The 26,390-nt window shown below is 48.0% G+C and overlaps 2 protein-coding genes and 1 long non-coding RNA gene across 7 annotated transcripts; 2 read left to right on the top strand and 1 right to left on the bottom strand.

The window, feature by feature from the left end:
* The first annotated feature begins 6,780 nt into the window (after nt 1-6,780).
* Nucleotides 6,781-8,333, top strand: LOC117187220. Its single transcript, XM_033389427.1, has 3 exons — nt 6,781-7,739; nt 7,792-7,976; nt 8,035-8,333. Exons 1-2 carry the CDS (start codon nt 7,358-7,360, stop codon nt 7,893-7,895), a joined length of 486 nt encoding a protein of 161 aa, XP_033245318.1. The 5' UTR covers nt 6,781-7,357; the 3' UTR covers nt 7,896-7,976; nt 8,035-8,333.
* A 1,103-nt stretch (nt 8,334-9,436) lies between these two features.
* On the bottom strand, nt 9,437-11,987 carry LOC117187221. Of its 3 annotated transcripts, none has more exons than XR_004471980.1 (3): nt 11,699-11,987; nt 11,013-11,638; nt 9,437-9,746 (listed from the first exon to the last, which is right to left on the bottom strand). It is a non-coding gene; the product is annotated as an uncharacterized LOC117187221 (long non-coding RNA). The 3 variants fall into 3 exon arrangements; XR_004471979.1 differs by lacking the exon at nt 9,437-9,746 and adding an exon at nt 10,087-10,891 and having other exon boundaries at nt 11,699-11,986; XR_004471978.1 differs by lacking the exon at nt 9,437-9,746 and having other exon boundaries at nt 10,087-11,638; nt 11,699-11,902.
* Nucleotides 11,988-12,945: 958 nt separating this feature from the next.
* LOC117186943 lies at nt 12,946-26,366 on the top strand. 3 transcript variants are annotated; one of them, XM_033388348.1, is made up of 4 exons: nt 12,946-13,111; nt 17,885-21,801; nt 21,858-21,978; nt 22,048-26,366. In XM_033388348.1, the coding sequence occupies exons 2-4, from the start codon at nt 17,984-17,986 to the stop codon at nt 25,402-25,404; spliced, it is 7,296 nt and encodes a 2,431-aa protein (XP_033244239.1). In that variant the 5' UTR covers nt 12,946-13,111; nt 17,885-17,983; the 3' UTR covers nt 25,405-26,366. The 3 variants fall into 3 exon arrangements, with proteins under 3 accessions (XP_033244239.1, XP_033244240.1, XP_033244241.1); XM_033388349.1 differs by lacking the exon at nt 12,946-13,111 and adding an exon at nt 17,433-17,527; XM_033388350.1 differs by lacking the exon at nt 12,946-13,111 and adding an exon at nt 17,438-17,531.
* The last annotated feature ends 24 nt before the right edge of the window (nt 26,367-26,390 follow it).

The raw sequence follows: 26,390 nt of genomic DNA, 5'->3' as shown, positions 1-26,390 counted from the left end.
AAGCCACCTCCCCGAATACCGAATACCACCCCGACCGACTAGCTTTGACAGCCCATACAAGGAAGCCTAACCAACAATCCCTGGTCCTGGTGTTGTTGTCGCTTTTTCGACTCTGACTTTGACTGGGCGCGCATGGACTGTGGCGTTTCTGGTTTCTGGACTGACACTCGCTTTATTCTTTTGTTAATTTGTCATGAAATTTGCTTTTAACCGCATGGCTTGAGTGCAAGTTAAAGTCTAAGCTGGGATTTACACTTGGCTTTGCCAGGAATGGGTAGAGATAGGGCCGGGTGGAGTATAAGATATCGAATCGATTGGAGAATTTAATTTGGAGTTTGACAGGAATGGAGAAACAATAACAATAACAAGCAATATTGAACCTATCCAAATTGAATTTTTCGAACTTTTGACTCATTAAAAATAATTATCTAATCGACATTTTGTTTGGCAGTTTTCAGCCAGCAACTGGCCGAACAAGTTTCCAAGCCCGAAACACGCCAAGATCGAAGATCATGAGGCTTTTAATGGACTTAACAAGGTGATTCAATCATACACAAGATGGCCAATTCAAGACAAAACCCAGCATTAGCACCCATTGGCATAGCCAATCTTTGAATACCAAATGCTAACAAAGCCCCGCACCCACCTACAGAGATCTGTTCTATCCACCTATCCACCTATAGTCTAAGCGAAATTGTGCAACTGCCCCGAGTGTCAAATTAGACAAACAGAAAACTGAATGCCAAGTCAGAGAAAAAACCCCAGACAGAACCAAAGCAAATCAAATCAAATGTGCAATGCAAATTGCATTGGGCACACTCGCTGCCGGGCATTAGAGGGGCTGCTAATTTTCTGCGAATCGCGTTCGAAAAGCCCCCAGAAGGATCGAAGTTATATAGTGGTTCAGTGGAAGTGGATTTGCATGTGGGTGGTCGGCAAATTGCCAGAACGTGAGCACAATTTTTAAATTAACGGCCCAAAAGTGGTTAGAACGGCAGCAGAAACGGTTCGCAATGGATTGGATTGGTTCAGAATGGATTCCGTGGATATGGGTGCAGAGAAGTGGAGGGAAGTGGAACCTCTGAGGCGCATTCCAGGCACAAAACTGTTGCAATTAATTGCATTAAAGTTCTAAATTGTCCGCCTTCCCCTGCGCCTACTCCCACAGCACAATGGCGTCTTCTTGCGTCTCTAAGACAAACTTGCAACTTTGCAACTGCAACTGCCAAGCGCCGCATTATCGAAGACGCATCGCACAGTGGCACCAATGGGATATAAACTAAACTAAACTGGTGGATATTTAATTGGGAAAGATATTGAAGTTGAAATGGCAGTCGAATGGAAAATTCTATCAACTCAAATGATGATTGTTTATCATGATCTAGAGGTTATAAAAATCCGGAACATGCCTTCTCTAAACTATATACATGTTAAACTACTTTTTCAATTGAATGTGGAATATGTTTTTCTTGCCTATAACCTATAACCACTGTGCGGATTGCCTCGTTGTCATGGTCGTGCCTTTCAGTTTGAAACGTGATCGATAGACAGACTACCAGCCCGGCCAGCCACAGTCATCTAACACAACCAACAAGAACTGCAAATTGGCCAACTGCAGTTGGCCGTTGCCGTTGCCTTTGCCTTTGCCTACGCCGTTTGCAGTTGCCAAATGTTTGGCCTTAGCCAAATTATGTTCTTTGGCTCGTTTGATAATGAAACTGCAAATTGAGGCTCTGTTCCGTTCCATTGTGTTGTGGCTGTGTTGCTTTGTGGCTCCTCAAATTGTTTGCTCACACCGTCCCAGCGTCCCGGCGTACCCTCCTGTGCTTCGTCTCGGAGCCACGCTAATGATTACGTGTTATCGTGTTGTAATTTTACACAAAGCCCTAATGATGAGTCTGGGCCCTGGACTGTGCCGGAGTCGGAGTCGGAGCTGGCTGCATTGCCTCCACATTCACATCCATCTCCATCTGCATCGATCCAGCCGAACGATCGAATCGATCTGGCTCCGGGTTATATGGTTTAGATCATGGCAGCAGACACTAACTGGGCTCATCATGGAGCGTTAACAAGCTCATTTTTCTAAACTTGACGTGCTGAGTCCAGCAACAAACCAACCAACCAAACGATCCAGCCAAACCAGACGATCATCCAGCGGGGCATCCACTTAGGCAAAAGATCTTGAGCGATCTTCGGCCGCGGCGGCTAAGCCAATTTGCTTGGCCATTCTGCGACGTTCCCAGTGGTTGGATCATAAATTGTTTATAATGGGATTGAGCGTGTTATGTCCAGGCACTTGGCTGGATATCAATATATGATGGGCTTAAATATCTACTATACTTTATTGGACATATAAATATTAAAAAATTAGAACGGAAAGTCCCTTCAATGGAAATGATATTATATCCTTACAGTGCATCTTTGACATCGTCCCATTTTCACCGCATGATGGCTTTTATTTATGGGCTCATACTGCTGGGGGTCCAGCCACCAAACCGCCTTCTCAATTGCTTCTTTAACCTGAGGTTTCATGTCATCATTCTTCTTCATCAGGTCATAGACCGACACCTCCAGCATACATATGTCGGGCCATCAAGTTATCCATGATTTTCTTATCCTCCTCGTCGTCGTGGATCATGCCGGTGACAGCTCCCTCGCTTTTGTCATGGGTCGTTTCTCCCTGGTAAACCATCTAGCCTCGTGGACATTATTGCTGCAGGAGAGTTTCTTGCCGTTAAAGAAATCCTTGACCTACTGCTGGATCTTGGGGATGCGGGCTGTCCCTCAAACAGCAGAATGACCACAGCGACGGTGACGTTCTTGCCTAGGAAATCTTCTACCTTCGCGTTCCCCTTGGCCAGGACTAGGTGGAGATCTCCGCCGGATCGAACTTCCTGACGCCCTGCAAAGTGTTCACCCGAATTTCCAGCCTTGAGTTCTTTTTGACCACCTTGGAAGGGAATAGCTTTACTGCTGCCCCATTCATTGACAGTGATCTCGGCTACTTCATTCATTAAAACGCCGACGCATGAGTATGTGGTTCCCAGATATTGATCTGACCAATGCCATTGCCAATGCTAATGCCAATACCTGTGGGCATTACGTTGCACTTCGCGATAGACCAAAGACAATATAAATAGTAACATGAGTAACGCCCATACATTTCATTGGTCCTACGTAGCGAAGCTTTTAGGAACAGACTAAATCCGCGCTGTCTCGGTCCAGCAGTTCCAGCAGGTTTTTAGAAATGGACTTTTGGTTTTGACTTTTAAACCATAATTATAAAAAAAAACTGTCGCAGATCTGGTAAACTACCAACACCCACAATAAAATCGGATGCTTCCATAACCAGCATTCTATACGATCAAAAGACAAAACGTTTTCCAGTTAAATCCCGAACTAAGAAGAGTGGGATGTGGAGATCTGGGAAGAGGATGATCTGTTGAGCATATTAAATTGAATTTTTATGTTCTCACAGCCCTGGAAAATCATGTGCCAGGCCATAAAAGCCAGCCACGGACCCAGTTTTCTTCGGCTTTGTTGGGTTGTGGTTGAGTGTGTGGGTTAATAAATAGCCCCCGAACCCGAACTGAACCGTACCACAGCAAGTGCTAGAGGGAAGTGCAGTGAGGCAGATGGTGCGGTAAATTATGGTTATTTAAATAAACAGCACACGATTTGATTTGGCGGCCCAAAAGTGTTGCCAGCGCGCCTCCGAAATTGGAAGAGCGACGCGTCGACGTCTGGAAATTATGTTGTAGTTGCACTGATCATGCACCAGTCTCAGTCGCAGGCTCAGTCTGCGGTCTGTGTCTGCGTCTGCGTCCAGGGCCAGGCGCAGGAGGATAGTTACCTCTGATGATGATGATGATGCTGTTGCTCTGCTCTGCTCTGTATAGAGGGTTGTGCCATCAAGTCTTGATTGAGTAACGCCCCAAAACCAGAACTGGCGTCTAATTATGAGTTGCAGGAGCAGCAGCAGGAGCAGCCCTATCGGAATGGGGCACAGCTGGGGCTGTGGCAGTGCAACGCCTGACGGATGGGTAGCATCATTAGCTGATGTGCTGCATTGACCCAGCCTAATCACCGATAAGGCTCGCGATAAGCAAACACACATAAAAGCCAATGTGCGTTGAGACTGGTGTGACCTTTTCGAATGGCGGCTGCTCCCCCCGATAGGGAAGTAGAACAGGATCTGATTCACGTTGCCTTGGCGTTGCGGTGTTTTGTTTATTTTGAGGCTATAATTTAAGCGGGTAATTGCACGCTGGCGGCCAGAATTTGTAACTAAACTGCAAATTAGCAGCCAATTCTCAGGCCGATTAATAACCATAATTATTGGCTCAAGCGCTGACGAGCGAACGTCTCTGCCTGCTGGAGGATCTTGATGAGGAGGCTGGCTGGGGATCGGGATCTGGCTGTGGCACTGGCTCTGACTCTGACTCTGACTCTGTCTCACCATCCAAGGCTGCTGGGCCCGTCCAAATTGCACTCGGTCTGGCCTGGGCCTGGGCCAGAGCCTGAGCCTAAGCTTGAAACTGATTCTGTTGGCTCCTCAATTGCCAATTCGTGATACACCGAGGCGCGTATGGGTATGGGGGCCAGAGTTCCAGGCCCTCTGCTCCGTCCAGCAGCAATTTAAATAGTGAGCGCCTGGCTTAATTACATAAAACAGGCAACACAAGATGCAGCCGAGGTCCGTTCGAGCTTCGCTTCTCTTGCCGCCGGCGCAGTCGTCAAGGCCTGGCCCTCTTCCTGGGCCACTTTTGATGGACATGTGTCTAATGAACCAGGCTAATTAATGTGCATGGCTGACGCTTGTCTCCGGCTCTCTTCCTCTCTGTTTTAGCATGCAGATCCCTTGAAAACGAAACCCCAAGAAAACCAGAGAGAATACGGAAAGTGTTGAAAGCCCTGAGTGGGCAAAAGGATTCAGATTGGCCGGCAAATTACGGGCATTATAATAAAACAGGCTGAACAAATTAATAAACGTCGATACCCAATTAAACTGTCCGAATATAATGCACGCTATAAATTTTTACTCATTGGTAGAGGGTGGGGAAGCTCAGAAGGAACGAATAGAGACATCCACTATCCAATTATCGATCAGGATGATTAACTGCAAAACGAAGAAAAATGCAGTACGAAAATAATTGCAGTCATTGAAATGATGCACCGAAAACTATGTCGTGTACAATGTGTAAAGGAAGCTGCAAATACTGCTCACAGATAGGTAGGAGCGCCATAGTCGTTCGAAAAATTCTTAAACAATAATCTCCGACAGCCACTTAAGTTTCAAGACTTAACGTTTTTAAAAAAGTTGTTTGGCGGGAACTTTAAAAACGATTAAGAGCCATCGATATTTTCAATGTAAATTTCGATGTATAGTGTATGTAACAAGACTTCAGTTTCTACATGAGTAGTTCTGGGTTTCGTCGTCGGGTGCGTCCTGTGTATTTTTCGATAAAAGCATCGATATCGATTTTTTAATCAATAACAGCATCGACTTCAATTTTATAACCACCAATAGCTAACAGCTGTCGCGATTTATCGAAGCACTGCCATGTCAATTGGATTTGTCGGGCAGATTTTCAAACGTATTCATAATAGTGTAAATGGCCTAGAAGATTCTTCCATTGTAAATCTAATGAAATCTAAAAACATCGATGTTTGAGAAAAAAAACATCGATGATTCACATTCAAACAATTTATATTTGGCGCTCAAGTTTGGTGGGACTTTTTTGGGATTTTCTCTGGGATTTTTCGTCGCCACAATGTCCTTTTTCCCCTCAACTTTACATTCCACTCACTTACGGCGTATTCCATACTTACTTACGTTTTCTTACGTATTATGCTGCTGGCAACATTCAATTTGTATGGGCCAGACTCATGTGCCGTGAAATCGAGAAGCATTGTTCCCCAACATTGCGCGGATTGAGCAACATTTTGCCTACCCTGGGAAATGGATATTATAGAACTGAGAGAATGTTTGTCATCTAATGCACCAATAAAGGCCAAAACTAGTCAGTTTCTGTTTGAAAGGTATTTCAACGATATTTTGAAGGTTTTGGTCTTCTTACAGAAACCAAGAATGAGTATCGGGATCGAGATATATTTACAAGACCCTAATCATATGTACTAATATGTCCCAAACATAACAATCGGAGATCATTTCCATATTAATTTCGTTTTAAAATAGCTTGGAAAACCATTTTCTTCATATATATCAACTAAATAGGGTATACCTGTGCACAAGCTCCGGTTGGCGTGACATTTCATACTCACTTACGTTACACTCCATACTCACTTACGTTGCCACTGTTTTTTTGTTGACCTTTTTTGCCTAGACCTTGTTTTATACACTATACAATGAAAGAGTGTACTTAAAAGTAGTCAATCAGGTAGACAATTTATTCATTAATGGTCTAAAATTATGTGGGCGGAGCTAATGGTTTTAGTTAGGCAGCATTATTCAACGGAATAAAGAAATTGAACAATTGGAACGATTTTTCTCTTACGTTTTATTACGTTTCATTTGTTTGACATTTTTCGCTAAAACCTTTTTTTAAGCAAAATCCAAAAAAAGCAAGTATTAAAAATAAGCCAGTTAAGTAGAAAATTGATTCATCAATCGTATAAAAATATGTGGGCATGGCTAAATATTCTATATAGCTGGGAATATTCGACGGAATAAAGAATTGAGCAATTGGAACGATACTCGTTTACTTATTCTACTGTTGTATGAACAAAAGTGCCTTTTGCGTATGCCTATAGTGGCTTCAAATGACAGTAAGTCCTGATGTCACAGGGCACTCCCCAAAAACAGCCGCTGTTCCACGGCTATTCCGTGCTTTCCACCTTCTTCGCATTTACAGTTAAAGTCGAGCCACAGAGTCTGCAGCGATACCGAAACGACCAGCGGCGCCCTTTGGCGCAGTTGTGGCCCACTACTACCTGCCTCAGCCCCCAGAAGACGAATTTCATAGGAAAACAATTGAAAAAGGAAGAAGAAGAAGAGACCCCGGACTGGGGGTAGGGGTGGAACAGCTGTTCGTCTGAAAACGGCATCTGGACAGCGTCTTCAGGATTCTGGCGTCTGGTGCGATGGAAAGACCGACAAGATCGCGTGTGCCGTGGGGAATGGGGCCTGCTCCGCCTCTGCCTGTACCGGCCCCGCGAGCCCCCTGCGTGGTGCCTGCCGCCTTCCTGCTGTTCTCGCGCCAGGAGTACAGCGAGGGGAACGGAACCACGACGACGAGCGGATACCCTTCAAGGATGTGGGCGATGCGCACGCCCTAAACGTGTCGGTGGCGGAGCGGTGCATCCACTGGACTGCCCAGCAACATCTACTGGTCCGATGCGGAGCCTCGTCTCATCGAGGTCGCCCTCGTGTATGGCAGCAGTCGTGCTCTTGTGGAAGGGGGTGGAGAAGCCGCGTTCCCTGGTCCTCGAGACGCGTCGCGGGTACATGTACTTGAACAGAATCGCCTCCGACTCCATAAGCCGCGCCACGATGAATGGATCCGAGGAGACGAGACGCCTCTACTGGATGGCAACAAGTGTCAGGTACTGGTTGGCCGCTAGGACTACGTGTACTGGAGCGACTGGAGCACCGGGGACATTGATCAAGTCGGGCCAGAGCCGCAGCACCGCCAAGGACGTGCCCAGCATCCCCCCCAGCTACGCCAGACTCCCCGAATTTGCCGCTGCCGGTGTCCGGCAAGAATCTCCATGCCCAGGTGAAGCTCTCTCTCCCTATTCAGATGTGTTCTAAAACGTTGCCTCTTTTAGCTTCTTGGGCGAACTCGCAGAAGCCTCGCAACATTGCCGTACATCCCATGAAGGCGAGGCGTCTGCCTTCAGGCCATCATTCGTGCCCGAGTCGATGGCAATGAGGGTGTGGAGCTGGAAGGAGTCACGGCGCTGGCCCTGGACCAACAGTCCGAAGAAGTTAGAGACATCAATGGAAAGAACAAGTAAGCAACCATATTGGACACCTCTGGACACATGTAATCTCCTGTTCCCTCTCTACAGAAAAACCCTTGCTTACATGCACATCTCGCAGGTGATCTCGCATTGCTGCCTTGGGGAGATTTGTGTACTGGCTGGACGATAAGACCGGACTGGAGAGAAGCGCAATCACACCTGTCTGCATAGTCGTACAAAGTGTTTCCACATCTGCATGGCCAGCGAGGTGTGACACGCAGTATTCACGACGTATGCTCGTGCCTGATTCTGATGCTCTGATGCTACTGGAGGACAAGGAGAACTACAGCGTATATTCGGCCAGATAATTTTAAGTGGCGGGAGTAGTGACATGAACAACGACTGTATATCCGCCTTCTAGTGCTGAGACGAAAGGACTGCCTGGCGGATTCAGCTGACAGTCAGCCGAGGGCAGCGACAAGGCTCTGATCTGTCCACGATGAAGCCGACTGCTGCAAACTTTCAGTGTCCCATCAACAAGGTGAGTGGAAAGACACGATATCTGCCCAATTCTTAAACTAACAATATCCTACTCCACCTTCCCACAGCTTTGCATCGGCAAATCGCTAAGTGCGGACGATTCGTTCGGCGCATGGCCCTGCCTCTGATATTCTTGCGCTCCGGCAAGAGCCGCACCGAGCCAATGTAGCTCCATCGAAGAAATTAAATAAGGCAGTAAGCAGTAAGCATAGCCAAAAATAATTGAAAATCACTGAATACTGATATTCATCTCGGAGGGAAGCACGCAGTCAAGCACTCCCTTTTAAAGACCTTAAAAATGCAATAGAGAACTTGCCGGATATTGCATTTGAGGTTCAACGCGACCAAGCTGCGGATGAAGATGGAGCGAAAAGACGAGTGTGCCAGGTTACCACTACCACAATGCCTTCTACAAGGACAAAGGTGTAGTTGGCGTGTATTAAAATATAAAGAAATGAATTAAGTGGAAATTGTTTTGGCTTAAACCTTATTTTAGACACAATCAAAATCAGTAGTACATCATCCCCTCGACTGGAGCCCTTCGGCCAAGCGTCAGACTTTACACAAGCGCAGAGCTGACGGGAACATCCACGTCATCGTTGCGGTGAGCAGCTGGGTGACGAGCACCAATTTAAAGAGCTTTAGCTGATTTCCATTTTTGCTGATATCCATTACGGTGCGCATCATGAGTGCCGAGTTGGTCTGGCATTTGGGGATCAGCAGCAGCTCTTCCACCGTGGGACACTTGGACAGCAGATCGCTAAAGTTTCCGTCCAAATCCACGTTGACCAGCTCGAGGCGACGGACGCCCCCGGCTTGGGCGAGTCCCCTCATGATCCCGTCGACTGGGAACAAAGTCTTCTTCCTTTGGTCCGTTTCTATGCGGAACAATATTACCGAACAATTACCTAGCGTTGGAGTGTTGCTTTGGTGCTCCAAAGATTATAATTTATTATATTACCAACCAACCTTGATCTCTTATCAGAATATGGCCATTTCCGATCGTAAATAATACCGCAAAAGTCTGCAGTCTGCAGTTTTTGGAGTTGCTAGGTTCTCATTTTATTCTAAGATAGCCGTGATGTTGTGAGTCGAGGCACACGTGCCGTGACACTAAGATATGCACAGATTGGAGCTCTATTTAATTAAAAATTGCATAGCAGAAGCTTTCATCGGGCCCATATCATCCGTATGATATAGCTGACCGAATATAATGCGATTTTGAACAGTCATCAATCTTCTTAAGGCCCAAATATCATCGCGGTAACTCTTTATTTACGCTTGTAATAAATTTAATGCCGCAAGATTTAAAATTGAAAATAAAACAAATATTTATTATTATGTATAACTCCCAATAGGTAAAAAAACCGAGGCACTTGAAAAACTTGTAAAATACTTCATTGAAGTCTCAAAAATGGTTTTGATAAGAGCCAAAAATTATTTATTTTATACCTACAACCTAACATACAAATTTCTTAAGACTAAGACTTAAGACTTAAGATGGTTCCATGCTTCTGGGATTATTGAAAGATATTTGAATATTAAAGAGAGACTTTTATCACACACATAGGAGATAATAATAAAGGAATCTATGGCATAAAAATAGCGAACAAAATGAGCTTTTGCTGATTTTAATATATTTTCACATACAAGTTTATGAAATTATATGGAAATGTGTGTGTTCATTGGCTGTTTTTAATTTTTCTTTCCTTGGTAGTGGTCCTTATATGCAGGACTTCAATTTAAAAATTCAGAGGTAATCGAACACTCACAAAGAAATATACAGCCCGTCAAATCAAATCAAAGATCAACGAATATGAAAACGATGTCAAAGAATCTTTTCACGGGTCTTATGATGCGGAAGGGCACGGCCACGGCCACGGTTCATGCGAGAAATTACATCTTTCAGAAGAGTTTCAAGGCACGCCAAGTGCTGATGGCCAAGGCTAAGACGAATGGGGCACCAGAGCCAGAGACCTTGGAGGACCAGACCCCGAATCAAACGCAGCCGGAGAGCGCTTGTCCGGAAATGAAGACAACAGGAGCAACTGCTTTGCCCTTGGCTGAGAATACACGCAAGACAGGTGAGACTTTCGTGTACTTTTTTCTGCTCAGAATGGCAATGGTATATCCTCCTTCTCTTGCAGTTTCCCTTAAGGAAAGCTTTTCCGATCAGAGAGAGAGGTGGATGGCCAGGACCAAGGAGATCCAGCGCAAGGCCATGCTGGCAGCCAAAGAAAGTCCTTCCAAGGCTACAAGGAACAAATGGTCGACTCCCGGCAAATACGACTGGCAGCAGCAGCTGTCGCCGCAAAAGAAGCCAAATGGCGATAATGAGATCATCTCCCCAGCGGAAGGCCAACGCATGTTCTGGACGAATCGCGTGCACGGCTCACAGATGCAGAAGCAGAAACAGACACGGTTCCTTGGAACAGAAGGGACACAGGATACAGCAGATATCCAGAATGGGGTCCAGAGCTTCAGCAGCAGCAGCCCCTGCAGAGCTCGAGGACCCGAAGATGAAGTCGCCCGAGCGTTTGGCTTACCTGAAAGCCATCCAAAAGCTGAACAGTTACCACGCTTTCGACTCGGAGCCCGGGCGGGTGGGCCTTGGAGGAGAAGCGTTTCCGATCCGACAACAGCAATCAGGCGCAGCAGCAACAACCGGCAGCTGCCGAGGTAGAAGTCACTCCACCATCCGAGGCATCCGAAGACTCGGGCGTCAGTTGGGATGAGCTGAGCTCAGTGCCGCCGTGTCCGATTCCTCTCGCCGCAATATCAACAATAGCAACGAAATCAATGCAGATTAAATCCACGAAGCGGATCCCAATACCATGCGTCGTCCTTTCGGGCTGCCCCTTCAGCAGCAGGACGCTCTATGTCCTGCTCTGCGGGCACCAGTCCTTCCCCTTCGGCAGGCTCCGGTTTTTCTGCCGGATCCACTCCAACATATGTTGCGCGTCGTATTTTGCTAATGTCGTAGATAAGCTTGAAAAGAAGCGCGAGTATGATGGGCCCAGCCAGTACCCCCACCCAGTGGGCGCAGTGGCAAGTCCAGACGACGACGACGAGTGGCGCAGGGGTCGGTGCTTGGAAATATCTGTTTGCCTTCAGGCCGACTTTCTCCACATCCGCAATACACTCGGAAATCATCAGGAATGCACTTTATTCGCTATTCGGGAAAAGAAAACTCCTATGATTCGAATTAAACTGTTTTCAATTGAAATCGCACCTTTAGAAAGAACACCAAGAGCACGCTGAGGCTCTGATCCGTTCGACACGAAGACACTGCATCATGTAATTAAATGAAGACGAAATTTCGTTAACTGGAACAAACAATTTTGTATAATTTCCGCTTGATTTTAGATCTCTGTGGAAAAAGGTGACAACTTAAATTTAGGAAATTGAAATAATCGAATGAAATTATGAGTTCAGAGCTGAGTGTCTCAGCTAGCTAGAAATATTCAACGGAATATCAAACTTGTCAGTATCTGTTTAAAAGGTACTTCAGAGGCCAAGAATTGGAATCGGGATCAGGATATATGTTCAGAAAACTAATCATGGATGCGTCAATCTGAGAACATGTATTTATTAATTACGTTTTAAAAACAGCTTGAACAATATCTTCATATTAAATTAACGAAATAGGGTGTACAAAGGCCTTTACACGCATCAAGTATTCAAATTCCAGCAACATTGCGACTGTTTTTTTTGTTGAACTATTTTGTTTAAAACTTTTTTTAGTCAAAATACAATAAAAGCATGGACTAAAAACTAGCCAATCTTGAAGAAAATTTATTCATCAGCGGCCTCAAATTACGTGCGCAAAACTAAGGGTTTTAGTTAGCCAGAATTATTCAACGGAATCTCTAAATTGAGCAATATGAACAACTATCCTTTTTCGTTTTTTTGTTTTGACCTATTTCGCTTAAACCTTTTTTTAGGCAAAATCCAATAAAAGCAAGTGTTTAAAAAACTAGTCAATTAGAATATAGATTCACTAATCGGATAAAATTAAGTGGGCATGGCTAAATGTTTTATATAGCTAGCAATAATCCACGAAATATCAAAAACGAGGAATTTGTAAAATAGATCTTGAATTCGTCAGTATATTTACGGTATATTTTTAAAATGCGAGGGTATATTTTTGTATATTTCTGATGGTCGTACGGTATATTTTATCGGCTGTTCGCTTCTCTTCTATTTTTTTGCACAATCAAATTTTATTTTCAACCTTATATAAAAATCCAATAAAAGCAAGTGCTAAGATTAAACCAGTCAATTATAAAATAGATTCACTAATTGGATCAAACTAAGTGGGCATGGCTAAATCTTCTATATAGCTAGTAATAATCCACGGAATATCAAAAACGCGGAATTTGTAAAATATATCTTGAATTCGTCAGTATATTTACGGTATATTTTTAAAGTGAGACGGTATATATTTATGAGGGTCCGACGGTATATTTTAACAATAAATCCGCGGTCACACTGGCGGCCAACTTTGAGCGGTTCGTTTTATTTGTTTTTATCGCGAGAGGTGTAATGATTAAAAATAAGTGCAATATCTGAGAGTTAACAACAGTGATAAAGCGTGAAATGTGTCAGCTGGCTACAGCAGCACCGCTTCCATAGAACTGTCAAGGTACGTCCCCAGAACGGAGCCCTGTGTGGGAGTCTCAAATTGGAATCGTCTTCTCTGGTCGTCCGTCTTTGCGTGCGTGTGTGTGTTCGTGTGAGTGTTCGTGACAATAAACTATGAAAATAAACGTAGAATGCTTACTATATACAATTTTGCACCGCCTTCTGTTGAACCTAACCAAATAGGGCGAAAGTTATATGGCGTCGAATGCTTTATAACTGATCATTTTGGTGACGAGTGTTTTTAGGTTATTTCTCGCTCTCCGCGCAGATTCCTTTTACAGGAAAAATCAATAAAGTCCAATTGGGACAATGCATGAAACGGTGTTTGCGTGTGGGTGTGTGTATGTGTAGTGTGTGTGTGAGGGGGATGGATGGCGATTTTATACTCCTTTATCAGCATTATCTCTTACTTTTCTGCCTTTTTTGTTGCTGCAACAGCAGCAAAGTGATTGTGGGGCACGCCTAATTGATAAGTATTTTGGTCATTTCCCCACCCTTCTCCATTTCCTCTCTCTATCTCTCAAAACATACTATAATCAATCATTTGCCTACATTTCGCACCGTACTTATTTATGTGTCTCTACCTCTGTGTTGCAAGAGCAGCCGAGCCAGTAACTATTAAGATGTTTAGTATGGAACCACGGTCGATTGTTATAGGGTATGGCATTCGGATTTCGAGCAGAGTTTTGCAGTGTAGTAAAATATTATCATCTCATTATCTGATCAAAATATGATCTAAAACGTATTACTATTTCGTATGTCTGACATAAAAACGATCTAGTTTTTGTGGAAAATGGAACATTTTTTATTGTTACTGCAGGCAATCTTCTAATCTTACAAAATAAGTGATATTTTCATGTATTGTACAATATGTTCGAGCATATCGTATTAGTATATCTATCTGCATCAACATCTTCGACCTCTAAGTCCATCATTCCTTTGCCTGTTGTTTCCGTTTCTCTCTTCAACATGCTAAAACAGCACCACATACCAGAGAAACAATAAAGCACAATACGAGAGTACCATACCGTACAGTTCCATATGATAGGCAATGGTATTTAGTTTCCCTTTTACTTTTCCACAATTTACATAATCATCATCGTCAGTAGCAACAGCTTCAACAGAAGCAGCGCTAGTGCCGCAAAGACATCATCAGCGTCCACTAACAACCAACAATAAAAACAAAAGCGGAGTGGCGTCGTTCATTAAACTAACGCACACACACATGCGGCAAAAACAAACAGATGGACAGACGGACGGACAGATAATTTTATTATTTATGTTCCCTGTTTGCCTGTTTAATTGCCGTCGGTTCCATAGCCAACGCCAATCCATGGCAGGCAAATCCATTCCGTCCTCCCGTACATCTCTTCGTGGCTGCTTTCTTTTGATAATTCTTTGCCATTTGAGAGATATTCGGTATGCAAAATGTGTGCCAAACCAAATGATGTACAGTGGGATCATTAAGGCGACTTTGGTGACTAAATTAAAGATTACATTTTACTCTTTTTAAAACATTCCATTGATTAAAGTTCTCTTAGGGTTATAATAGTTAGCCGCAGTTCCTTGCATCAATATGCCGTATCATGCACACGCAATGTATGTTGTTTTGGCGCTTTACAGCATACGCTTGTGCCGCCTCCCACATGACGGAAGAGCAGTTTGGGAATATAACATTGTTTATTCGAGCAACCCCATAGAAAAAACTATCTGCCAAGAAAGTATTGTCGTGGGAATGGTTATAAATAGCCCCGTAATTCGATATAAGACTTAAGAGGAGGCCCACTTTTAATGAAAATATTTCATAAATTAAATACGTTTATTGATAACATTTCAATTACTCCCATATTCCCCATTCATTTATTGTGTGTGGCTTATCGAGTAATTCCCCTAGCGTATCTGCATATCTCTCTAAACTCTGGGGAGCCCACTAAATGACAATTTTGTATCCCCTTGGGGCACTGGGCAGCGCACTCTACTGTGCGGCGGTGGATTCCTTTTTCGTAATGGCTTTTGGCTGGGCCTGTGCCTTTGGCCCGCGGTTAATGACACGACGAGCGAGGGCTAGGGGGCCCGGAGTTGGGAAGTGTCTAGCGGCTAGACAAGTGACGCATTCTTTGTGGCGGTACTTGGGTGCCAGCGCACAGCATACCCATCCCATACCCATCTATCACGTACACACAAACTCGTATGCAAAGGCAGATCCATATATAAATACAAACTATATGCGGATTCCTCCCTTACTTTGGCCAATTGTTGGACTGTTGATTCATCGACAAAGCTCTGGCTAGTGGCTAATATCTGGGAGTGTAACTAAATGATAAATCATATTCTTAGGAGAACCCACACCTTATCGACAATAAGGTATACTTAGGGGGCGATAACAACTGGGTTTGAAGGTCTAGGCGAACAATCGTGTCGATTGGGCCGCGGCTTGGAAAGTCCAACATTCCGTTTCCACTTCCATTCCGATGCATTTCCTCTCTGGCGCAATATTACACAAGTGATTGGCGGATTTGCATTCGAGTTGTGGTTGGTTTTCCAACCTCTTTCGTTCGTCGGGCAATTAAATTTTGATTAATTTGCCAATTGGAGCTTGAAACAAGACTTGTTGACGAGATAACTGGTACACACGCAGTACACGACTATTCCACGGGTCGTTCCCCAAATCATACACTGACTTCTAACAGTATTTTTACCTACACGTATACGAATGTATTCCATCTTTTTAGTGTGTGTGTATGTTTAATTTTACGGCACATGCGCCGCTGCAAATAGTAAAAAATAAGAGGAAAATGCAGCAGCTCCAAATTGCATTTCGCGCATTATTCAAACGGTAGCATCAAATGAGAAATGAGAAACACATATCGGAGTACGAGTATGTGTAGCATATACAGAAGAGTAGCATTCACTCCACTCCACACTCCTCTGTTGCTGGAACACCTGAAGACGCATCTGTATCTTTTTCATGCACTGGAAATTCCACAAAGACGACGACGACGACGCCGTGTGCCGCTAACTTTCTAAAAGATGCAGCCACTAGTAGCAGCAGCAGCAGTTAATCATGATAATGATTTAGCTGATTATTGTTGTTGCCAGTGGATATACATAGTAGTCGCACAATAGCTGAAAGTTGCATTAATTTCATCATATCATGCTGCAGACCACTAAAGGAGACACTTTTGGGGCCAGAAAGGAATTGGAGTTCTCGTGAAAGTTGATGCGGAACCTTATAGAACAGAAAGGAATATAAAAGATAGATAGATAGTTGGAGAAAGGGGATCAGTCTGGGGAAATTGTATTTCGGTTCCCTCCAATTTGGAAACAAATGCAAAGCTTTTGAATAAGAGTGGATTGCAGAGGACAAGTGGGAATCGAGGGATAAAAACTGCCTTTCTTTATCTTAATCTTTATCTTCTTAATAAATTAAACTACGTTTTGAAATTTATTTACTAGATGAAAACGATTTCAAAGATATATAAATATAGGAATAGGAATTGACACCTGATAAAATGAAGAATCTAAAACTAAATATGGATAAAATATATCTGTGTCTCATAGGTTTCAAATACATCCCATGTGATGGCCCTGCACTCTACAGAAGGAATTGAATAGAATTTAGGTTCTTCCACGTATTTCTACAGGCCGGTAAAAAGAAGTACAGTAAGGCCTCGTAATAATAATAATAATAGATCTCGAAAGATGGGATTAATAAAGACTAGATTGAAGACTAGGTACTTTAACAAGTATCAGTTCAGACATACATATGTAGAGTAGTGTTGTGTTGCTCATGAGTGAGTGAACAAAAAGAGTTGAACATGTTCCTTCGAAACTGTTCTTTTTTGCTCTTTTCTTGTTCTCTTGTTTTGCTTTCTGGCAGTTGTTGCTCATATTTGCGTTTGCTACACACTTTTTGTATTACCGGCAAAGCTTTTTACTGTTTTAAAAATTCAGTATGTCACTAATTGGAAAGCATAGTGAGCAGGTGAGCAATATGAGTGACGGAATATCAAAATATAGCAATACGAACGACTATCCTCTTCGTTTGTTTTTTGACTTATTTCGCTATAATCTTTTTTTAAGCAAAATCCAATAAAAGCATGTATTACGAAAGAGCCAGTTAGTTAGAAAATTGATTCATCAATCGTATAAAACTATATGGGCATGGCTAAATGTCCTATCTAGCTAATAATATTCGACGGAACAACAAAATTGAGGAATATGTATAATGGAACTTGAGTTCGTCAGTATATTTATGGTATATTTTTCTAACTAGTTCTTATCCAACACTAATGTTCAGTGACTTTTAAAAGTGTAATTTGTTTTCATATTCTTGGGTATTCTCTTTTGCTGCATTCGCTTGTGGCGTGCCTTAATTTCCTTAATGGTCACAGAAACGGAACCGAATCGTATTTCAGTAGGTTAGGTTAGGTTAAATCATGTTAACCATTTGCAGAAATAGGGTCTGAATAAAACGCCGTTCCAAGAATATAAAATTTGATGTGTTGTGCCATAAAGAATTCATGTTTGATTCCGCGATTGTCTTCGTTCAGGTCTGAGCCCAGCCTACACCTGATATGGCGGGGGCGTCAGCGCGTCTCCATTTCAGCTTCGCTCTGGGGAATATTCTATTATAGCCGTCAAGTGATGACGCGAACAAAAGGCGTTAGCGTTAGCCCACGTCTTGGTCCGGCCACTCGCCACTAAAATTAAAACAAAAATTTAAAAGTCTCGTTTTCCGCCTCTCACTTGCTTTCCTTTCCACTATTTGCAGGCCATGGAGCATTGACTTGAGGCACAGTCAGAGCAAAAGCCAGACCACAGCACAGCACAAACAGAGATCTCCCCGAAGAGGCTGCTCCGCTCCGCCGTCATGTTGGAGCCAACGCTCACGCCCGAGCTGGAGGAGGATGTGGATGGCACGAGCCTGGTGACGGCGGCCATTGCTGGCCTAAGCATAGACGATGTGCCAGAACGCAAGCCGCACTTCCTGGACTACGATGCAGTGCCGCCTCCCGACTACGAGGACGGGTTCGGGGCTGCCGGCGAGCAGCTGAAGATGGACAAGAAGTACGAGCGGGATGGGGAGATCAGCGACTACGAGCTGGCCGCCAGCGGATACACCAAGAAGGAGTTCACGCAGGACGACAACACCCTCAATTTCACACAGAATGGCGTCGGGGCAGTGGGTGTCGTGGGAAAGAAGCCGGGGGCGAAGCACTTCCTGGACGAGAATCCCATTCCGCCCGACTATATGCTGGCCCAGGAGCTGCGCGAGATGCGGGAGCACCGTAGTCTGGACAGGAACTTTGAGCGGAAGTCCGCCCAGCAGCAGCAGCTAGAGGAGCTGCCACAGCGGAACGGTGGCTCGCCGGCCAGCTCGGGTCGGGCCTCGCGCAGCAAGGAGCCATCCTATACGCTGTCGCGCTTCCTCGACGGCGACAATCCCATGCCGCCGCGTCTGCCCAAAGGAGCCGCCTGGACCACAAGCTTCGACGAGCGCTATGGAACGGCAGCAGCGGCAGCGGTGGATGCCACACTGGGCTCAAAAGTGGAGTGTGTGTACTCGTTGCTCTCTATGCTGGGCTCCAATGATCCCCTGGAGATGGCCAAGAAGTTCCTGGAGCTCTCGGGTAATGCCCAGAGCTGTGCAACGCTGCGGCGCTCCGGCTGCATGCCGCTCCTCGTCCAGATGATGCATGCCCCCGACAACGAGCCGGAGGTGAGGAAGTGCGCCAGCCAGGCCCTGCACAATGTGGTGCACACGCACCCGGACGAGAAGTCCGGCCGGAGGGAGGCCAAGGTGTTGCGCCTGCTCGACCAGATCCTCGACTACTGCTCCTTCCTGAAGACCCTGCTCCAGAGCGGCGGCGAGGCCATAGCTGACGACTCGGACAGGCATCCGCTGGCCGCGATCTCCTCCCTGATGAAGATCAGCTTCGACGAGGACCATCGCCATGCCATGTGCGCCCTGGGGGCCCTGCATGCCATCCCGAATCTGGTGCACCTGGACCATGCCGTCCACGGGCCCAAGCCCGAGGATCAGTGCTGCAATTCGCTGCGTCGCTACGCCCTGATGGCCCTCACCAATCTCACCTTCGGGGATGAGAACAACAAGGCTCTGCTCTGTAGCCAGAAGCAGTTCATGGAGGCCCTGGTGGCCCAGCTGGACTCGGCGCCCGACGATCTCCTCCAGGTGACGGCCAGTGTGCTGCGCAATCTCTCCTGGCGGGCGGACAGCAACATGAAGGCGGTGCTCAACGAGATTGGCACGGTGACGGCCCTGGCCCTGGCGGCCATGCGCAACAAGAGCGAGAACACCCTGAAGGCCATACTCTCGGCCCTCTGGAACCTCTCCGCCCACTGCAGCACCAACAAGGCGGAGTTCTGTGCCGTGGACGGCGCCCTGGCCTTCCTGGTGGGAATGCTCAGCTACGAGGGACCCAGCAAGACCCTCAAGATCATCGAAAATGCGGGCGGCATTCTCCGGAACGTCTCCAGCCACATTGCCGTCTGCGAGCCGTACCGGCAGGTGCTGCGCCAGCACAACTGTCTGGCCATTCTCCTGCAGCAGCTCAAGTCGGAGAGCCTGACGGTCGTCAGCAATTCCTGCGGCACTCTGTGGAATCTGTCGGCCCGCTGCCCGGAGGACCAGAAATTCCTGTGGGACAATGGGGCCGTGCCGATGCTGCGCTCCCTCATCCACTCGAAGCATGCCATGATCTCGGAGGGCAGCTCGTCGGCCCTCAAGAACCTGCTGAACTTTCGTCCGGCCGTGCAGAATCAGCATCAGCTCGATCCCATTGCCCGCTCCATGGGACTGAAGGCGCTGCCCACGCTGGAGGCACGCAAGGCCAAGGCACTGCAGCAGGAGCTGGGCGAGCGACACTCAGAGACGTGCGACAACCTGGACTCCGGCGGGAAGCGAGCCTCGAGTTCGTCGCGTCGGCACCCGGCAGTGCCACGGCTCACCCGATCCACGATGCTCACGAAGAGCGAGAGCCGGGACTCGGTCTACTCGGCCAAATCGGACTCTGCCTACGAGCATCTGATGCGCTCAGCCTCTGCCTCGGATGCCCAGCGCAAGGTGCAGCCGAAGATAACCGACTTCGAGATGGAAATGGAGCAGGATGCAGAGGCCACCGAGGAGCAGCCCATCGACTACTCGGCCAAGTACAGCGAGAACGCCACCAAGACACATGTCACATCGACATATCAGGAGACAGACCTCGACCAGCCCACAGACTTCAGTCTGCGCTACGCCGAGAACCAACTGGAAGCCGACCTCCTGGACATATCAGCAAAGACCACGGCAACGAAGACGCCAGCGACTCCCGAGGGAAAACCCGAGGGACAGGAGATACTGCTCATCCTGGACGATAGTGTCAAGTGCTATCAGACCGAGGACACGCCGTACGTGATCTCCAATGCAGCCTCTGTCACGGATCTGCGGCTGGCAGCCAAGACTGAAGTCGAATCGGAAGTAAAGCCGGAAGCCAAGGCTCCCGCTGCCTCTGCCTCTGCCGCCCCCAAGAAACTCTCAAAGCTATCGCAGTGCAGCGGATCCGGTTCGTATACGCCGGAGAAGCCCATCAACTACTGCGAGGAGGGCACACCGGGCTACTTTAGTCGCTACGATTCCCTCAGCAGTCTGGATGAATCGGGAATCAAGGCCATGCAGCTAGCAGCTGCTCCACTCGGAGCAGAGGCCAAAGCCAAGCCTGTGAAGCAGCTGCTGGCCGAGGAGGAGCGGCAGCAAGTGGAGGAAGAGGAGCAGGAGGTTCTGGTGAAGCCCTCCTCTGCCCTGGAAACCCCACTGATGTTCTCGCGCCGCAGCTCCATGGACTCGCTCGTGCACGATCCCGACGTGGATGTGGCCAATTGCGATGACAAGAGTTCGGTGGTCAGTGAATTCAGTCGCCTGGCAAGCGGCGTAATCTCCCCATCCGAGCTGCCGGACTCTCCCACACAGAGCATGCCGCAGTCGCCCCGGCGCAACAGTGTGAACCGACAGTCGCCGGGTCCAGTGGCGGCCAGCATGCGTCCCCTGCGCAGCGTCTTTGAGGACGATCTGAGCAGCTTCAATGTGGAGCACACCCCGGCCCAGTTCTCGACGGCCACCAGCTTGAGCAGTCTCAGCATCGTGGACGATGAAAAGGAGGCGGCACAGGAGGTGGTGCACTACAACGAGGACGATCTGCTGCTGGCCAACTGCATCAACATGGGAATGCAGCGGAAGCCCACAGCCACGGACGTGGAGACGGAGGAAACCACCCGAAGCTACTGCACCGAAGACACACCCGCCCTGCTCTCGAAGGTGGGCAGCCACACCAATCTCTCGGCAATCTCTGTGAACTCCTGCAACGAGCTAAAGGACCCCGATCCGCCCTCCTCTGCCGACGGAGTCTCCTCGAACACCTCCGACTGTGGCGGGGCAGCAGGGCAGCATCTGCTGCAGCAGTGTATACGCGATGGCATGCAGAAGCAGCAGCCGACACCCGACGATCCCATTGCCATGCTGCGGCGTGGAGGCAGCCTGCTGCCCGGCTATCTGCCCTCCAGCGATGAGATGAGCAAGTACCTGGTGGAGGACAGCCCCTGCAACTTTTCGGTGGTCTCTGGCCTGTCCAATCTCACTGTCGGCTCCAGTCTGGTGGGTCCTGCGGTGCAGCTGAAGGAAACAACTGTGGGGTATGTACTCGTATTTATGGACTTTGTGGCTCAATGTAATTCCTGCTTCTCTGTAGTCCTAGCATGGAGCCCAAAGCTCCTGCAGAGCAATCTTCATCCCGGCCACCGCACTGGCAAGACGATTCCCTGAGTTCCCTTTCCATTGACTCGGAGGACGATACCAACTTGTTGAGTCAGGTAAAAGGCATTCATTCGATCTCCTTCCGCTTTTGACGGCAACTGATTTCCCCTCTCTTTGTTCCGTAGGCTATTGCCGCTGGTTGCAATAGACCCAAATCGAATCTTGGCTTCAGCTCGAACGGGAAGCGCTCCAGTTCGTTGAGCTCCTCGCAACCCATGGCCATTAATGCGGCCACTTCTGCGTGCTCTCTGAACTCTGCGATGACGGTGCGCAAGAACCAGCAGGAGTCGTACAGCTCGGTGGACTCCAGCGACTCGAACGACAATCAGTCCAAGTCGCTGTTTGAGCTGTGCATCCTCAAGGGCATGTACAAGTCGAAGCAGTCCCAACAGCAGACGCAGTCGGTGCAGCCGCCTCCCCTGCCTGTGACATCGAATTCCAAACAGTTCGATTCGCTGCCCGTACAGCTGCCATCCTCCGCTGGCCAGCACCAGCAGCAGCAGCAAATGACAAAGCGACAGCGCAGCAGCCACCATCATCACAGCCACAGCCATCATCATCATCATCGCGAGAGGGAGCGCGAGAGGAAGGACGAGAAACTGCTGCAGGAGTGCATCAATACGGGCATCTCCAAGAAGATCAACGCCGTGCCAAAAAACGTCCTGGCTACGTCTGCAGCTGCATTGGAACCGTGTCACCCAATGGCAGCTACTACATCAGCAAGTGCCCCCAGCACAGCAGCAGCTCCAGACGTAGAGCAGAAAGCGCACGCCACCAGCAGCAACAGCAACAGCAGTATCCCCAGCCCGAACAGCCTGTCCCAGAGCAGTCATATCGCCGCCACCGGCACAGGCATCGACACAACAAAAAGCCCAGCTCCAGCTCCAGGTCGAGAGAACGCGACCGCGAACGGGAACGCTCTCGAGACAGGTATTGGGTCTAAGCTGGAGTTAGACTCTGATCGATCCAGCGATGAGTCCAACCAATCCTTTATTATGGACACCGTGGTACGACTGGACAGTACGCCCCCCAGTGCCAGCTGCAGCTCGGGCTCGGCCAACGAGAAGCACAAGGATCCCGATCTGATGCTAAAATCCGTGGAGCGATTAACCCTGGAGTTTGTCACCTCCGCGGAGCAGCTAAGGAGCCACAGCCACAGCAAGAATCACAACCACACGAATACAAATAGTCACAACACCTGGAACGAGAATACCTGTCCGAATGATGTGTCCTTTCCCAGTGTCAGCCAAACAGCTCCCGTACTCCAGGCCTCGCTCAGCTTCGATGATGATGTGGATGTGGATGTGGATGTGGATGTGGACGATGAAGAGGCCACAGAGGCCAAGTCATTGGTCAACGAACTGGCAGAGATCACTCCCACCAACGAGGAGCAGCCTTCGCAGCCGGCTTCCCTGGACACGGAGACGGTAACGCATACCCTAATGAACGGAGGCCACTCGGGCAGCTCCTCGGGCGGCGGACTGAACTTTCAGCTGGGAGGCCAAGTGCAGAATGCCGGTGTGCAGCAGCGGAACCTGTTGTTCAATGGCACCAGCTCATCCATGATGACTAACTCCACGATAATTGCTTTTGAGGCGCGTGCGGTGGCCGAGAATCTGCTGCAGCATCTACAGAATGGAGATGAGGACAACACCGAGCAGACGTTCAGCATCAACAGCCTGGATCTGGACAACGTGCGCCCGCCCTCGGGTATGGAATCGCTGAATAGCTGCTACCAGGATCACTCACAGCCCAGCTCGTTGCGCCTGCCGTTGCCCAGCAAATCGCCAAGATTTGCCCGCAAGGTTTTCCCCGCCAATCTGGTGGCCCGGCGGGCGCTCGGGCACCTCGCTGGCAGCGCGGAGAGCGTGAACTCCAGCTGCAATCTGCTGGACAACATCAAGCCGCCGTCGCTGATGGACGAGCTGCTCGACTCGATGATCAGCGTGGACAGCATCCAGTCGGAGGTGGCCGATGGCGAGCAGGACTGCAGCATGGCCACCACCATCTCGGTGTCGAACTACGAAACGGCCGCCTGCGACGATCAGTCTTTTACAGTGCTCCAGAGCTGCTACGACGAGGAGGATGGCGATGAAGACGCCACCATGAATGACTTTAGCTCGGCCGAGTCCACGCCCAAGCAGGGATCCACGCCATCACCCAATCGACGCTCGCTGACACCCAAACAGAAGCGACGGCTGGCCAAGGACCGCTTCAAGACCTACACCATTGCCAGCAAAAGCGAAGAGCTGGACGGTCTAGAGTTCAACGAAACGCTGCAGATTGAAATTGTGGAGACCACGGGCCAAGTGTCCACGCCATCGCCACCACGCGCCAATGGCCGGAGGAGAGGCAGTGCCGAGCGCTACAAGACCCAACTGATTGAGTGTCCCCGGGCGCTCATCCAGGGGCAGGGCATGGGAGACGATTGTCCCAGCGAACAGCTGTCCTCCATTCGCGCCATGATGCAGCAGTTCACCTACATCACGGACATCAACATTGGACAGGCCCAGGAGGTGGCGGAGAAGCACCCGGAGGATCACCCCGAATGCGATCAGAACTCGGAGACAGAGTCATGTCATGGCCTGGAGCCAGAGTTGCCGCCTCCTCCGCCAGTGCTGGATATAAAATCACCCATTGCAGCCGAACCCCCCAGCCTGGAGCCTGCCACAGCCGTGAAGGTGGTGAGGGGACGCAAGAAACCCGCCTACGTGTCGCCCTACAGCATGCAGAGTCAGCGGAACAGCAGCTGTGCCGCCAATCACAAAAAGAAGACCCTCTCCCCAACCATTGCCAAGCGGAATGTGCTGCCGCCCAAAAAGAAGACCACGCCGCCGCCAGACGGCGGCTCCACTCCAGCAGCAACACCAGCTCCGGCCCGCCTGGAACGCCAGGGAACCTTTGTAAAGGATGAGCCCACAAATAGCAATGTCCAGGTGCCCGTCGTAGAGGCCAAGCCGGCCAACACCAGTCCCAGCCATCGTGTATCCAAGCTTCCCACAAAGAAGGCCACAGGCGGCGAGAGTCCAAAGGCAGTTGCCGGATCTCCGAAGCGCACTGTCACAGCTCCTTTTGCCCGACGGGGTCCGCCACAGCGGGCCAATACCAACCTCCGTCTGGCCGGAACGAAGTCAGCGGGAACCTCGCGGGTGGCCCCCATCCGCGTGTCCACAACAACTCCGCCCTCCCGCAGCAATTCCAATCTGAACGGAAGCAGTGCAGCCGCTGCAGCGGCGGCCAAAATTAACCAAGCACAAAGTCGCATTGCCAACATCTGGAAGCGCGTGGACGAGGCCAAAACGAAGCAATCGTCCAATCTGAGGACACAGCAAACGAAATCTTCCAACACGCTCAACGGAGCTGGAGCCGGAGGGCCCAAACCCAAGACCACGCTGCTGCGCAGCTCCACATTTGATAACACGCCCGATCCAGCAGGAGGCAGCGTCAAGTCCAAGCTACCCGTAGTGGGTGCACGGAAATAGGTCCCAGAGGAAGGTTTTTAAATATTTTTTATCGCATTTTTAGAACGGAAAACGCACAAGCAGAAGCAGCGCTAGAGTCAGGGGAAAAATCAAAGAGTTTATAGGCTAGAAGGCATATACATATACATATACATATACATTACATATACATCCGATATCCACTATAAAGTACTATATATACATTTTTCCTTCCACTTAATACACCTATATATATATATATATGTACTTGTATCTAGCGAATAATGAATTTGTAAGCAACCAGTCTAACATAGCGATAGCGCAAACTCCTAGTTACTCGAAATAATCCAAAATCACAGTCAGAGCCACCCTGTAGAGGGACTCGTGTGTAGCCAAATGTACTAGATATCAGGCCTTTCAAATGTGTACAACTCCCCTATATACAATATATATACTAACGCATATGTAATTGCTATATATTCGGTAGACATTGTTGTTCAGAGAGAGGTTTAATTCGATTTAGTTTTTACTTTTAGTTAGAAGAGAGCTCCGCCCCCAAGGACCGGATCGTATGCACAACTCCGAAATATCCAACTTTGTGGCAGACCCCATGGGAAACAAATCTGTCACAGAATTGGCAGGAATTGGAGAGACGCTAGGCGGACGCTTGACTCAAGCTTGAGTCAAGCTTGACTCAAGCGTCCGCCCAGCGTCTCTCCAATTCCTGCCAATTCTGTGACAGATTTGTTTCCCATGGGGTCTGCCACAAAGTTGCGACCGTGGAGCTCTTTTTATTATGCAAAAACCAAATATCTTTGAGGAAAACAAGAAAAACCATTTTGTAGTCACTGCTTTTTAAGTATTATTTTTAATAGCATATGGCATTATTAAGTATCAATCGAAGCAGCTTTTGTATTAACTATTTTGTTATTTTCGATTCAAGGCGATTAACAATTTGAATATTAATTAAACGACATGCTTTTCAGCAACACACAAAACGAAAACTTGCATGAGTATATGAAATCTAT

The sequence above is a fragment of the Drosophila miranda genome, chromosome 2 (genome assembly GCF_003369915.1).
Source record: "Drosophila miranda strain MSH22 chromosome 2, D.miranda_PacBio2.1, whole genome shotgun sequence".
Lineage (NCBI taxonomy): Eukaryota > Metazoa > Arthropoda > Insecta > Diptera > Drosophilidae > Drosophila > Drosophila miranda.
The sequence above is the reverse complement of the archived record's forward strand: the minus strand, read 5'-3'. Positions and strand labels throughout refer to the sequence as shown.

Coding starts and splice junctions, on each gene's coding strand:
- LOC117187220 (XM_033389427.1), top strand. CDS start 7,358: ATGCGGAGCCTCGTCTCATCGAGGTCGCCCTCGTGTATGGCAGCAGTC. Junction 7,740..7,791: donor GCAAGAATCTCCATGCCCAG/GTGAAGCTCTCT, acceptor TGCCTCTTTTAG/CTTCTTGGGCGAACTCGCAG.
- LOC117186943 (XM_033388348.1), top strand. CDS start 17,984: ATGTTGGAGCCAACGCTCACGCCCGAGCTGGAGGAGGATGTGGATGGC. Junction 21,802..21,857: donor CTGAAGGAAACAACTGTGGG/GTATGTACTCGT, acceptor GCTTCTCTGTAG/TCCTAGCATGGAGCCCAAAG. Junction 21,979..22,047: donor ATACCAACTTGTTGAGTCAG/GTAAAAGGCATT, acceptor TTTGTTCCGTAG/GCTATTGCCGCTGGTTGCAA.